A 14,530-nucleotide genomic window follows, 5' to 3' on the forward strand; every position below is an offset into this window, starting at 1 on the left:
GGAAGAAGTGGGGAAAAATTGAACCCATATTGTCTTTTTGCCTCGTGGTCCCGACCAGCTCTTGCAGAGTGAATGCTGTCTCATCACACGAGAGCACACGGATGAGAACAACCAAGAGGAAAATGAATTCATTTAAAAATCCATTCAATTTCCAAGATAACCTTAACAGTAACGATGAAAACTACAAAACATATGGTTTTAAACAGTGACAATTTTAAGGATTATACCTTTAAAAGTGTAACAGCACAACAAAACCGAATGTGTTGAATGTGTTGGGCAGATGGTAGCTAACTAAATACAAACACATGGAACCTCATGCTTCCTGTGAATAACAAACATAGGCTTTTCAGTGATTACATGAGCTAATTAAACTTTGCTTTTGGACTTGTGTAGATGGCCACCCAGGTTTAATAGAGTGGTGTTTAGCAGTGTGAAAGTCACACTTGTCCAAGGAGGAGATTTGTTCACAGAAATTAACACACAAACGGAAAGGTGGGAAATTTTGTTTCCCACTTGGGGTGGACTTTTAATATATAAAGAAAGTGTGTGGACAGTGTCAGGGCATGTTTTGTAAGGGACTACCAGTACCAGTACCAAAGCAAAACAGATGCAAAATGGGAAATTTAAAGCTGAAGTCAGATGTCTATCTACAGGTGCGATTTCAATCCTTTATACCTGACTGTAAGCCTAATCTGTCCAAAGATGCTGGTGAAAAACAAGACACTTTTAAGCATGAAGTTTTAAGATTTGCTATCTTTTCCATCAGGGCCTGTGTAACATGATATAATACGCAGGACTGTGTTAATAATCATATCTCAGCATGTTTTCCTATCCTCTGAGTCAATAAGCATTCCTTAGCCGTGACCATGACAGACTTTCACAGAGATCAGGATGGGACCCACTGCCAAACACAAACCCCCACCCCACACACAGTTTCATCCCCAAACAAACACTGATGTTAACTGATGCAGGAAAGGAGATAGGAAGCTGGAGCTGCGATAAGGGCTTTATCCCAGGTGTATCAAAACAGCAGAAACACCTGCAGAAATTATGATTTTAGGATTCAGTTCCACCGGCTTTTCGCAGCGGGATGGGAGGGGAAGCATGAAGACAGACATGAAGGTACACTGACTTAAGGTGTAAGACTCACATTGAGTATCTCTGCTTCACACCATTAGTAAACCTGCAGGTTTATGTTAGCCGGTTGGTCATAAGGCTAAATAATAATGATAATTTTGCACACTTTTTGCTTTTGCACTCTTTTTCTGTTCTTGTGAGCTGCCACGACAAGTGAATTGGCCACTGACAAGGGATTTGTGCAGCTAAGTGGCATACATCTAGACCAGGACAACCACCGTGTGTGCAGACCTTCTCTGTTCATATAACAGAGTATGAAAGTGAGAATTCAGAAGACATCTCGGCTCATGTCATATCACATTGCCCTGCTGGTACATCCCGGAACATGTTATCAAAGTTACATGACGACGATATGATTCTGATGTGAGGAGTCATCCCTATCAAAGATCAGGGTTACCTCATCTACCGAGGTGAAACTGAAGAAGAAACATCCCCATAAAACCTCTCATGCTTTACTAGTGGGTAAAAGAAGGAACTCAGTAGTCATAAAGTCACATGATAAATATTTTAGTAATACAAGAAAAGTGAAGTTTGCTTGTGCTTCTAGAATTTTAGTCACTTGCTAATTTAAGGTGAATTTCGTGGTTGTAATTTACAGAGTTGCCAAAACTTTTTTAGCAACTCACGTCATCGCGTGAGAAATGTGTGATTGACTTACTATTGTCAGCACCGCCAAAAGTCCATCAGCCGCCTCTGCTTCAACTCAGTCCGCCTCAGTATCACTGCAAGGTCAAGCTATTCCGACTCTATTGTTTTTCCTCAGGGCGAGATTAAAAGTTTGTTTATTTTGACATTTCCATGGAGAAACAGAAAAATGACACAACACAGATTAGAAGATCTCACATGGTACTCGAAGTGGCGAACAATTCAGCCTTCAATGTTTCCAAACATGTCATAGTGACTTAATGTCAGGGACAAAGATATTCACTTTGAAAGTCTTACTTTACTAAAGGGTCTTAATAAATCTTATTTAATTGACAGAACCCAAATCAAAAGCATAAAATGATGGAAAGAAACTGGAAACCTTTAGGTGGGAATGCTGTGGAAATAATTTACCACACAAACAAATAAATCTGTGATTTGTTTCTCATGTGAGTAGGGAATTTTTTTAATTATTATTTGTTGAGTTTCATATCAGTGTTCAGAATCCACAAATATGCTTATTGCAAGTCAGGTCACGTCAAGAGCCTTCAAAAGCCTGATATTATCGTGGAACATTTAATCAGATGACTCGACAGCAACGCAGCCACACATTGTTTTTGCTTGCCAGTGGAAAATGTCTTCCTTACGTTGCGTAACTCTTTAACATATATTGGTTTAGCAGCCTCTTTATTTCACAGACGGTTAAAATCCCTGCTGCTTCAAGTCCAGTGCACATTTCAAACTCATTTGTTTCCAGTAGGAAACTGCTTTAAGGATTATGGTGCTCATGAGTGTGATACATTTGCTGCATTTGACAGACCCCTCCCATAATGAAAAATAATAAACACCAAATTACCTTTTCAATTGGAGCCCTACTAAAAATAACTTCCTGCCCTGTTAAGGAGGCTTGACGAAAAGCAACGGGGAGTCTGGCAGAAACAAATTCAACATGCGCCCTGTGTCACACCCTCCGGATCAAAGAGGAAGCCTTGACTGCTATTGTGCCGTAAATCCTGTTGATACCCACACAAACATGACCCCTCTGACTCCAGCAGCAGAGACGCACGGCCATCAGCTCTCTCTGCAGACATTTCCATTCAGGATTCTGCTGCTGCTGGGGCCCGGGCCAGAACACCATGAAGAGTGATTGTTTTGCAGCTACTTCTCAGGGGACCCCTGCGGAGAAGGTGAGGGCTGGTCGGACGCCGCAGAGGCCGCAGAGGATGGTGCACAGGTTGATTTGTCAAGCTCTTAGGTCACTCAGCGAAAAAAAAAGGTCAAATAAACAGTGGAGTTGTACAAAATGGAGATGATGCCAAACGTTTTTGTCATCTGGTATGTGAAAAACATAATGAGTTACTCCAAAGAATGAAATGTTTCCTTTACAAATCATTCATGCTGTTGCCCAACAGTTATGAATACAAATATGCTGCACTGTGCTGATCTACCCTGTGACAGCAAGACCTGTGCTGCGTTCGTTATGTCAGAGTTACCTTAATTATGATATGACATTCGAATCACCACTTTGATAAAGATGTGATATTATGTTGGCTCTCTGGGCAGTTATGTGATATTTGGTGATACTGCAAAGTCTGTCCCAGTGCTGTTTGATTCAATTCAGGGGGCTTTGATCGACATCGCATTAGGATTGCATGTCATGGTGCACCCTCAGGTTTGTCAAGTAAAACAGAGTCAAGGTATGATGGAAAACTAAAATTCCTCAAAGTATGCAGATGTACTTTAGCAGTGTGTGTGTGTGTGTGTGTGTGTGTGTGTGTGTGTGTGTGTGAGACAGAGAGATAGAGAGAGAGGCACTGTGATATAGACTGGTTTAAGCACAGGGTCTGAATCAACAGAACACTAATTTAAATTTACTAAATGTATCAGGTTTTAAACATCAAGCTGTGTTCAAAACCGACATCAGCGAACAGAAACTCCAATCCAGACACCTGAAACATGTCACAGGACACTGAGGTCACTGCTGGTTTCTTCTACCACAGCAGCCATCAGTCCAAGTAGCAACAGTAGCACTCTCTCTTCAGAAGTTATTACTGTGTGTAAAAAAAACATTAATTAACAAAGGACTGCAGTGTCGGGCCACAGACATTCTGCTGGGTGGTTTCCAAGAGCGAGTCGGAACATGCAAAATGCTTTCAAGGAAGAAGGATGAGCAAAAGAGTAAATACAGTTAAAGCAAATAGATTTTGGTGAAGCGTTGTCTTTTCAAAATTAATTAGAGATCAGCAGAAGAAAAGGAACTCACGATACCAAAGGCTGTAAAATTTGTTGCACAAAAACCGCATCCATACCAGCAGGGATTAATGAGTTTCTGATGGGTTTTGTGTGTTGTGTATTAGAGCGACTCCACCCAGACATATTTGCTATTTGCATTTCTCAGGAATGCCATACAACAATTCATACGAAGCAGTTGTAGCTTAATGCGTGTTTCCCTTGACTGACAACACTTTGTCTTATAAACCACAATCTTACTGAGGTCAGATGTAACTTATGGTGTTTTATATGGCATCTGATTATCTCATTTTTATTACATTCGGGCCTCGCGATGGTAAATAATTAGTTATTATGAAAAGTAATTGATGAATATGAATATCGTACAGGAAGCTTGTGTGTCTGTTGTTTATAAGAACAAACTGCTCATGATAACTAAGTGGCAAACAAACAAAAATGTAAGATGCATCGCTTCCCGCTCAGCGAGGGATTTGTTTCTTCCCCAGGAAACACTAACCAAACAGTTTATAACAGTGAATGTAGATTTTGATATAACAGAAGTGAATAAACAAGTAAAATTTAAAAAAAAAGTTTAACAAACCAAAAATAGCAGCTGCTTCCAAAACACAAGGAGCTACAGATACTGATGAGCAGATGAAATGAGATTCAGAGAGTCCAGTGTGAGTAACAGATCCATGACCTTCAGGCTTATCGGGGTGTACAGCAAGAGACAGCAGCAAGGGACAGCAGCAAGAGACAGCAGCAAGGGACAGCAGCAGGAGACAGCAGCAAGAGACAGCAGCAAGGGACAGCAGCAAGGGACAGCAGCAAGAGACAGCAGCAAGGGACAGCAGCAAGAGACAGCAGCAAGAGACAGCAGCAAGGGACAGCAGCAAGAGACAGCAGCAAGGGACAGCAGCAAGGGACAGCAGCAAGGGACAGAAGCAAGGGACAGCAGCAAGAGACAGAAGCAAGAGACAGCAGCAAGGGACAGCAGCAAGGGACAGCAGCAAGAGACAGAAGCAAGGGACAGCAGCAAGGGACAGCAGCAAGAGACAGAAGCAAGAGACAGCAGCTAGAGACAGCAGCAAGGGACAGCAGCAAGGGACAGCAGCAAGAGACAGCAGCAAGAGACAGCAGCAAGAGACAGCAGCAAGAGACAGCAGCAAGGGACAGCAGCAAGGGACAGCAGCAAGGGACAGCAGCAAGAGACAGCAGCCAGAGACGCAGCTGTGTTCTCGTCGTGGTGCAGGAAAACAAGTCTGACATGAAATAACCTTTGCTGGTTCTACTGGTTGTGAGTCTGACACACTGAACTCATGACCTCGAGGAGGTTGACTCCTGCCTGCAGAAATGTTAAGAAGGCCTGAAAGACGGGGAACACAACCCAGACAGGTGGTGTTGTTTGTGCTTCAAGGCTGACTGACCATAGAGACTGGACAAGAACCAAAAAAAAAGAGTGTTTTAATGCCTTAAAAAAGAAAAGAACAGAATTTTGAAGACTCATCATGACCTGAAAACATGTACTGCTGTCACATATGAGGGCCTCACGGTCAGGTGAGCACATGTAAAAACAAAATGTCAAGAGAAACATTCATTTGGGTGTCACAACATATCCTCAGGAGGGGTTGCAGAAGGTGAAAGTGAAATGTCAACTTGCCTGACATGTTCTCAGTGACCCCGATATGTTAAGGAGCTTAAAATCGGACGATTCTGCAAGGTTCCCTCACGTGCTCGACAGGGAATATTAATGTCAAGAGTCATGGTCATTTAAAGGTTAGGATTTCTTCTTGACATCCAGAGAGGGAAAATGTTAAAGATCTCTTAGTTATCTCATAATCAGAATAACAACATCTATGACATGTTAAAAATGCTTAGAAGAGTTGAAATGTCAGACTTCTTATTTTGGCTGACCATCAAGCTAAATAAAAATGTATTTGATTTGCTGTGATAAGAAATATAAGAAATATTTAGCTTAGCTTGCTTAAGGACACGAGGGATTAGAAAAATCATGTCAACTGCAAATTGATTAACAAACAAATCCCGTGGCAAAGTTCAGCTTTACAGTCGGTGCCTTTTTTGGTCGTTACAAAGCAGCGTTATTAAAAGCAGCTTTACGCACTCAAACATACCAGACTAGCATAGCATTCAGGTCAGCAAATCTGAATTATTTTCTAAACACACAATGTCATCAATTAGGCCTTCAAATAAAGTTCATCTGTGGAATTTCAAACTCAACCTCTGTTTTCTAATCTTTGAGAGAAGACAAGGGTGGACTGTGTACATGTCAACATCTCAACCCATCCCTTTTCTCCGGGGTCATAACTCTGAAACAGCTCCCGGTGTTACGCTGAAGTTCGTCCTCGTCTGCTAGGCAACCTCATCAACACGGCGGCCGATACAAGCCTGGTTTGTATCATGTCTGACTCAAGATGAGAGACTTAGTTATAACATTTCCTGAAAATATTTAGGCTATTATGACAGGAAAATCCTACACTTTGCCAAAATAAGAAGTTGTTCCTCGGAATACGTAATTTTAAGAGACGTTACTGTTGTGACATTCCGCCACTGTTGTTGAAGTATTTGAGTGGTTAAGTTCACAACTAGTTTAATGTTTCCTGTAGGGTTTTTTTTTTTTTTTTGAATACAAACATTGATCCATGATAAACATAAACATGAAGATGTTACTGCAAACTTATCTAATCCAGGAGTAAGTGAATGTCTGATGTGGTTGAAGGGTTCAGAAAGAGCAAGTTTGTGAGGATTATTTTGTAAAAATAACACATTAGTTGCAGTTTATATTTAACATTCACAATATAGACAAAAGTATCCGGACCTCTTTATGGGTCTGCTTTTCAGCTGTATGACAACCTGACATGAACAAAGCCTGTCATGTCAGACTAAGACACCCCCTCTTCAAATAAAGTCTCTTTGTTCATGTTTTCCCCAGTGGCTTAAAATGGACTTAAAACAGTAGTTTTAGTTTTAGTTGAGATTATTTTTATTTTTACATCTGGCATTGCCACAAATTGAGTCCCCTCCACCACCATCAATAGACAGTTTGGTCATTTCATTCAGTTTATGAGCTATTAAATAATCCAGTCCAGTTTTCTCTAAATGTTGTGGGAGACCACAGATTAATCTTTTTATCTTAAGCCTGGGTGCTAGCCAACCTAACAGTTTTTGTTTAATTTTCAATAGCAGTTACAGTTGTGGAAAAAAAAACAAGCTGCTTCCAATGACTGTCAAAATCTTTAAAACTGGCTTTACAGAGCCCTGCTTTTCCTTTCTGTGGCTGAATAAGTCTCGTCAGGACAAAAACAACAACTTAGGAAAAGGTCGCCTATATCGAGCGCAGTTTTAATGCTAAGAAAGCCGGAGAGTTTAAATACTAAGCATGAAACTACAATTGGGGAAGCTCTAAGTAAACACGTCGGTGAATGTGAACATCTGTTTTGTGGGACGGATTTAGTAAACAAAGGATTTCTCTCTCTGAGACCAAACACGCTGAGAGGTTCTCAGCATCAGAAACCCGCCTCACACGAATCTTTAGGAAAGGCAATAGACTGCAGAACATGTACACATAACCTCTAACGTCCTGCTGATAACATGAAGTAACATGACAGTCAGGATGTTGCCTACAGCCATCAACATCTTGATATTGAATGGAGGGTGACAGCTTGCACGTATGTTGTAAAAAGTAGAAACACACTATCAAAATAAAAGCTGAGGCATAAATTATTTGTCTGGTATTGGGACTTAAAGGCTATTTTGACATCAGCATTTCATTATATTGTGATCATATAATGCTTGTTTGGGATCAAATTAAATAAATTTAGATTTGATCTCTACTTGCACACTGATGTTCATCACTCAACACTCACTCCAACCTCAATAATTTACTATATGGTTTTATAGGAAATGGAAAAATAAACAACAATACATTAACTGCTTATAAAAATTATTTTGATGTAATATATCTAATTATAAATTATAAGCACTTAATTGTATTAAACTATGTAGGTAGCAGGCAGGCTTGGATGGTCAGTTGAATTCCCAGAAACTGAACCATATTACAGTTTATGTTGTATTGGTTTTATGATATAATTAACATCAGATTTGATCAATGACAGTGTCTCAAATGTCATGTCTTTTCACATTTGACCTGATCTCAAGAAGGTCATTCATGTTTTTATAACATCTTGGTTAGATTATTGTAATTCATTGTATTCTGGGTTAAGCCAAAAACTGTCTAATGCTTCCAGATAGAACAAAACACAGCTGCTTGGCTACAAATACTAAAAGACAAGATCATATTCGTATCACTTCTGTTTCAGCCTCTCTTCACTTCCTCAAGACCAAACATGACCAAGCTTTTCTTTTCTTTTTTTTTTAAACTGTTTTGAAAAGCGCTATATAATTAAGTTTATTGTTACTATAATGTCAGAATGACATTGAATGGCTGTCCTCACAAGCATTAATAGCAGCATAAGTTAACTTGTTTAAATGCTTTGAATGACCTGTGTTTACTAACACAGACATTAAGGTCTGGATTATTACCCTTGTCAGTAAGGAGTAAACCAACTACACAACACATACACAATCAGTGTGTGCTTCACATCCCCTTTCCCACCAAGATGCCACCAAATAATCCAGACTATAATCTTCCCCTCACCTTAAAGAAGAATTTCTTTCAGAATCAGAATCAGAATCAGAATTCCTTTATTAATCCCTGGAGGGAAATTCTTGATTCCCTCCAGGGATTAATATTTGTGCCTAAAACCAAACAAACTATCAGAAAAACAGTCATATGAATGAACGAACAGTTTTGGGCAGCAAACAAATTATACATTTTATCATTTTTGCATACCAGGATTTGTAGGATTTGACTGCCGGAACCTTAATGTCTTAAAATAGGAGGCTCTCGGGTGAGCAGGTGGGAAGAGGGCTCACTGAACCGTCAGTTGTTCACTCATGCACTAAATAGTTGCTGAAAGATGTCTCACTTGGAGGTTCTTAACCTGGTAGTTGTGACCCTCAGGGAGGTCACAGACGGGTCAAATGAAAGGTTGTAAAGAAACCGCGTTAGTTATGGAAATCTGGTGTGGTACAAATCAATTAATCAGAAATCACCTCTTCAGAGCAACATTAACACAAAGACGATGATTGAGAGTTCTTGAGATCTATGATACAGAATCTTATGAGTCATCTAGCCAGTCCAAGATGAGTTTGTTAAAGACGACTTTCACTGATTTTCAGCCTCAAAAAAGATCATTAAAAAGCGCTCAGAGAAATGGGATTGAACAATCAGAGAGTGACAGCAAAGTTGCCAAACATACTGAAGACAGAACAAGAACTGGACAAGCTGCTTGCTGAGAAATGATGTGCACTTTAGTCTGAAGACCCCATAATAATCTTAGTTTACAAAGAAGAGCCAACCACTTCAGGTTCAGTACACACTGTAGGACAGGAGCATACGACAGATTTTACTATAAAACCACTGAGGTGTTATGCAAATTGTAAATAGCGCCAGGTGTGGAGTGCCCGTACCTGCAAGCGATGAGCAAACAAGCCCTCACTAACAGGATATTTTTTTTGTCTTTGCATGTTGCTGCCAGGTCCTGATCCACACCCGTTGCCCGTAACTGCTGGCAACTGAGACACTCTTCTAATTTGTGTGTTGCTTGATTTTCTGTGTGCAGGTCTGGACCCGATCCGCTCTTTTGTCCATGCCCCAAGTGTCTATGTTTCAACACTGCGTTTCTTTTTCTTTTCTTTCCCTTTTTTTATTTTTAATTCTCTATGCTTCAGGGATGTAGCAACATTTATGTCGCTCCAAACTGTGCAGGAACAAACACGGTTCAAAGCTGTTCCGATGCCGTGTGACCGCGCTGCTTCAGAACGCGACAGTCCATCAGAGTCAGCTTTGTGAAAACATCCCTGATGAGCTCAGATTTGCTTTCACTGATGACGCAGGACAAGGAGGTCTATTGTAGTGCCTCTCGTTGTGTTGAGTGAGCTGAGAGGCAATCAGAGTGATTTCTGCCCAGCTCTTGGACAGATTAACAGGCAGCGCACATGGAAGAAGGCTCCCAGGATATTTATGTATGCTAAAGAGGTATGTCAGGAATGTGGACATGGCAGGTGACCTCTCTATATCTCCAAATAAGGCCGGTTGACAATTGTTTATTGCTGCTTTTGCTCAGGGTCACCACGGTTTGTGTTTGTTTGCTGGAGGAATGTGTGTGGAGCCGTAAAGGATAACCACTGTTTGAAATTCCCCCAAAATTATGTCTATAGTAACAAAAATGCTGTTTTTACTTTTTGCAATCCTGAACATGACACGTGCGTGTGTGTGTGTGTGTCTGGAAGTGAGATGTGGGGCATGCATTATATACACAAGCACTAAGCCTAAGGATGTAATTTTCCCCAGACAACAAGTACAGGGAAAATCAAAACAATAAACTAATTTACCATAGATGTTTATTTATCGATTATCTAATGGCATCGTTCTGATCATTGAATGTGTTAGATTCAGTCCAGAAAAGGCCTACTTTCAACAGACGATGCATTTTAGTTGATTGCCATCAGAGGGTGAAGTGAACAAGTGCGGCTAACGTGAATAAAACTTTAAAACACTATGTAGTCTGCGAATGCTTTTGCCTGAGTTCTGAAGGTAAATTTGGTGGTTGCTTTACAATGAAGACAACCGCTCCCATAATCCCAAGCTGTTCCACTATGTGATCAAACTACGTACTGTATTTTGTTTGTACTGCTTGACAGAAAATTACATACTGTGCATTTAATATTCATTCACCATTCCCACCTCACCTATATGTTGTGTCTCGTACTAATTAGCCAATGTTAGCATGCCAACAGGCTAAACTAAGGTAAACATTATGCCTGTTAAACATCAGTTGTAACGTTAGCTTTGTTGTGGCGAGTCTGCCAGCATTTAGCTCAAAGCATGACTGTGGCTGAGCTCGGCCTCACAAAGACACGAGTGTAGACTCTTAGCTTGGTCAAAACAAAGGAAGGGTCCGGCTTCAGATTTATCCTGCCTACTCCATCGGCAGGCTATGGTGTGTATCTAAAGCAAACTCTGACAAAAAAGTTTTAAGAAACTTTCTGTTAAAGTTTCAAAATCAGACTTGTAAAATGTCTGCTCCTGTTTAACAGCATCTCCTCCTGAGAGATGGATTTAATACGGGAAATAATTCAGTTACAAGTGAAGTAAATAAGGATCGTGGGTTCACAACATAACTGCACTTGATTAAAAGAGCATGCAATCCTAATATTTAATGAATTCAGTGTATGATGAATCAACATGACAAGCAGCCCATTCAGGCCACTGTTATGAGCATCTTTTTTTTCTTCTTTTTTTAGCAGTAAACAGCTGGTTAACAGCTGCAACAACTTGCTGATAGTCAAGACAGGCCTCTGTATTAATTCGCCAAATTTGGGGAAAACATTTCACTGGAGACCCCAGTAGAATTAAATAGAATCGGCAGTTACGCTCTCAGCAGCAATTATATCAGATGATTCAGAACACCCAAACGTCTTTTTTCCCCAGCCCGCTGAGCTCTGGAATGCAAATTACATTGTCCATGGAAGCCCATGAAAAGAAGCTGGCACGCCGTGACCTCCTAATGGGCTGGAGATGGAACTGGATCAAATGTACATTCCTAGACACTATTAGATATTTAGAAATCACACAGTGACTGAGCCTGTGGCAACCAGTGCCTTTTCCCGTGCACATGCAGGACCCTGCTAATGGTCCTGGCTCCGGCACAGTAATGTCATGAGTGAACACTCCTACAAGTTTTTCATTAGGTATTTGCTCAGGTGCTCATCTGTGGGTCTGCATTGCCGGAAAATTGATTTTGAGCTCGAGAATGCATCAGATCTGATTGCTTCTGTCCCATATGGGCTGAAGGTGCAGAACAGTCACTTAATTGTTCAGAAATATAAACCAAAAATGTTTAGGGTTTTCTAATAAAAGTGGCACACATTAGGAATGCTTAGCAAGTTTTTTGCATTAAAGAGAACGTAGATAGGCATAATTATGGCCATTGAAGTGCTGTGTTTTGTGTGCTTTGTGTTGTTTAATTACCGTAAAGACACAGAGGGTTGGTTGGTGCTGTGTGTGTGTGTGTGTGTGTGTGTGTGTGTGTGTGTGTGTGTCTGTCTGTCTGGGTGTTATGAATGGAGCAATAACACCATTAATCTCCCATGGGAGTGTGTGACCCCAGGCAGGAGTCTCACCCATCTGAACAACAAACACACACTTCAGCACCTGTGTTCAGCTGCATGGGTAGTATAACACCTCACCTCACCAGTTTACCTGCCGACTGTTTTTCTGATTCATTGGTTCATTTTTGGATAAAATCTCAGAAAAAAAATGTATACTTTATCCAAGGTGCATTTTCTCACTGCTTGTCTTCTTCTACCAGTCATAATTTTCGGACCGTGTCCAGACCCTTACTGACACGGGTGCATGATAAAATCTATGCCACGTGTATGTTATAATTTGCACATTAAACAATTAAATGATTTAATTCAAGTCAACTTAATTCGTAAAGCTTGGAATCACAGATTGTCTGAGGTGGTTATACAACCTTTAGAGCAAACACTCTCTGACACCCCAGGAGATGAAATAAACATCATGCATACAGAGTAGACCAGCAAAAAAATCACAGTGAATGCAAATTTCGATGACTAATTGAAGTAAAGTGACAGCTTCAGGTGTAGGCAGACAGGTAGAACCTGAGCCACACGACCTCCTCTCTACCATGGAGACTGGGTGGCAAAAGAAGCAGGACCAACAAACACAACACACACACAAATACCAACTTCAACTTGCTTTTCAACACACAAACATTGAAAAAATCCAAAGATAGCAAATGCTGATTATCAAATGCTAATCCTCACCATTTTTTTGCTTTTTTGCTCGATAAATAAATTACCCCTCCGCTGATACAGTTTCTGGACAGTCTGTACTTTTACTCCACACAGAAAGAGCGGAAATTATCCCTGTTTTCCTGTTGGCTCTGAATGCTTTCTCTGCCCTGATACAGAAAGTCTGCTGTCTGATGGTGACGGAGCAGAGAAGAGCAAATGCAGAGATCAAGCCATACTGGATTTACTGTAAATATGAGCTGCCGACAGGAGCAAATTCCCCCTGTCATATTCTTAGTAGTTATTGCAAGAAGGGCGTGGGAATAATTTTAGCAGGCTACATTCCCTTCCCGTTGTAATCACAGATGGTAAAAGTGTGACAACCCAAATGTGGTTATGGGGGGATGAAGTGAACTTTGCCAAATTCATTTGCATTTTAACAAAGAAATATGACGCTTCTTCACATGTACATCATGACCAACAAATGACTGGAAATCCGACTTTAACGGCTGATTATCATTTCCAACCCTTGAATCATCAGCTTTCTGATGCTACATGTTGATTCAGCCCGGAGCCTGCGAGCAAAACCTGGTCATGACCTGCCATGACCCTGAAGCTCAGCAACAAGACAGACAGAAGGACGGGGTGTTAAGGAACGTTTAGTCAGCTGTTGCAAAATGTTCCTCACTGGCTTCCTGCACCTGGAACTGACTAGGTGACTGGGATGTGAAATGACATGCATCTGCAAGTGTATACACTCTGTTTCCTCTGCTGGTGTTTATTCTTTTCTCTCCCTGTTGCACCTCTCTTTTACTTGCCTCTCGCCTCCCTTCGCTTCTCCTCACTACTCCAACGTTCCCGGTTTGTTTTCTCTCTCCTCTGTTCTGTTTCTCCTCTGTCCTCTCATTGATTTGACTCTCCTTTCTTTGCCTCCCAGCTCCATCTTTTCTCCTGTCATCTCTTTCATCTCCATTGTCTTGTCTTTTGCTGTCGTCTCCACGATTCACCTTTTCTTTCCTTGATCCTCCTTTCCTCATTTCTTCTGTCCTCTCCCCATTAGTCTTCTCCTTTCCCGTTGTTCCTCTTCTTTCCTTGTCCCTATTCTCCCCATCTCTCCTCTCCACCTCTTTTGTTCCTTCACTGTCCTCGCTTTGTTTCTCCTCTGCTCTCCTCTCCTGGTTGCTCCTCTTCTCTCCTTTCCTTTCCTCTTCTTCCCTTGTGTTTTCCCTCTTTTTTTATTATTTCTTCTCTTTCTGTTACTCATCTTCTTTCCTCATTCCTCCTCTCATTTTCTCATAACTCTCCCTCTTTCCTTGATTATCCTCTCCTTTCCTCTCTGCTCCCTTTTTCCCTTCAGGCCATGTAGTAAAAACAGGAAAGAAACTGAAAAGAGTAAAGAAGAAGCGGCTGCTGCTGCTGCATGCACACATGCCTGTTTGCTGTACATGTTCACGTCTACACACCAACAGTCCTCAGCGAATGTGTGTGGCAGCATGTGTGCATTAAGACAAATTTCCCCTTGATCCTGTTATTTATATTTTCTCCTGCCAAAAACAGCAGCACACTCATTTTTCTGCACATGTGCTTTCTACTCCACAGGCTGAGCTTACAAAATAACCACTAA

At 41.0% G+C, this 14,530-nt stretch overlaps 1 protein-coding gene across 1 annotated transcript; it reads left to right on the forward strand.

The window, feature by feature from the left end:
- The first annotated feature begins 2,915 nt into the window (after window positions 1-2,915).
- Window positions 2,916-5,274, forward strand: LOC124050934 (vicilin-like seed storage protein At2g18540). Its single transcript, XM_046373920.1, has 2 exons — window positions 2,916-2,976; window positions 4,733-5,274. Exons 1-2 carry the CDS (start codon window positions 2,916-2,918, stop codon window positions 5,272-5,274), a joined length of 603 nt encoding a protein of 200 aa, XP_046229876.1.
- The last annotated feature ends 9,256 nt before the right edge of the window (window positions 5,275-14,530 follow it).

This window comes from Scatophagus argus, chromosome 19, assembly GCF_020382885.2.
Source record: "Scatophagus argus isolate fScaArg1 chromosome 19, fScaArg1.pri, whole genome shotgun sequence".
NCBI classification, from domain to species: domain Eukaryota; kingdom Metazoa; phylum Chordata; class Actinopteri; family Scatophagidae; genus Scatophagus; species Scatophagus argus.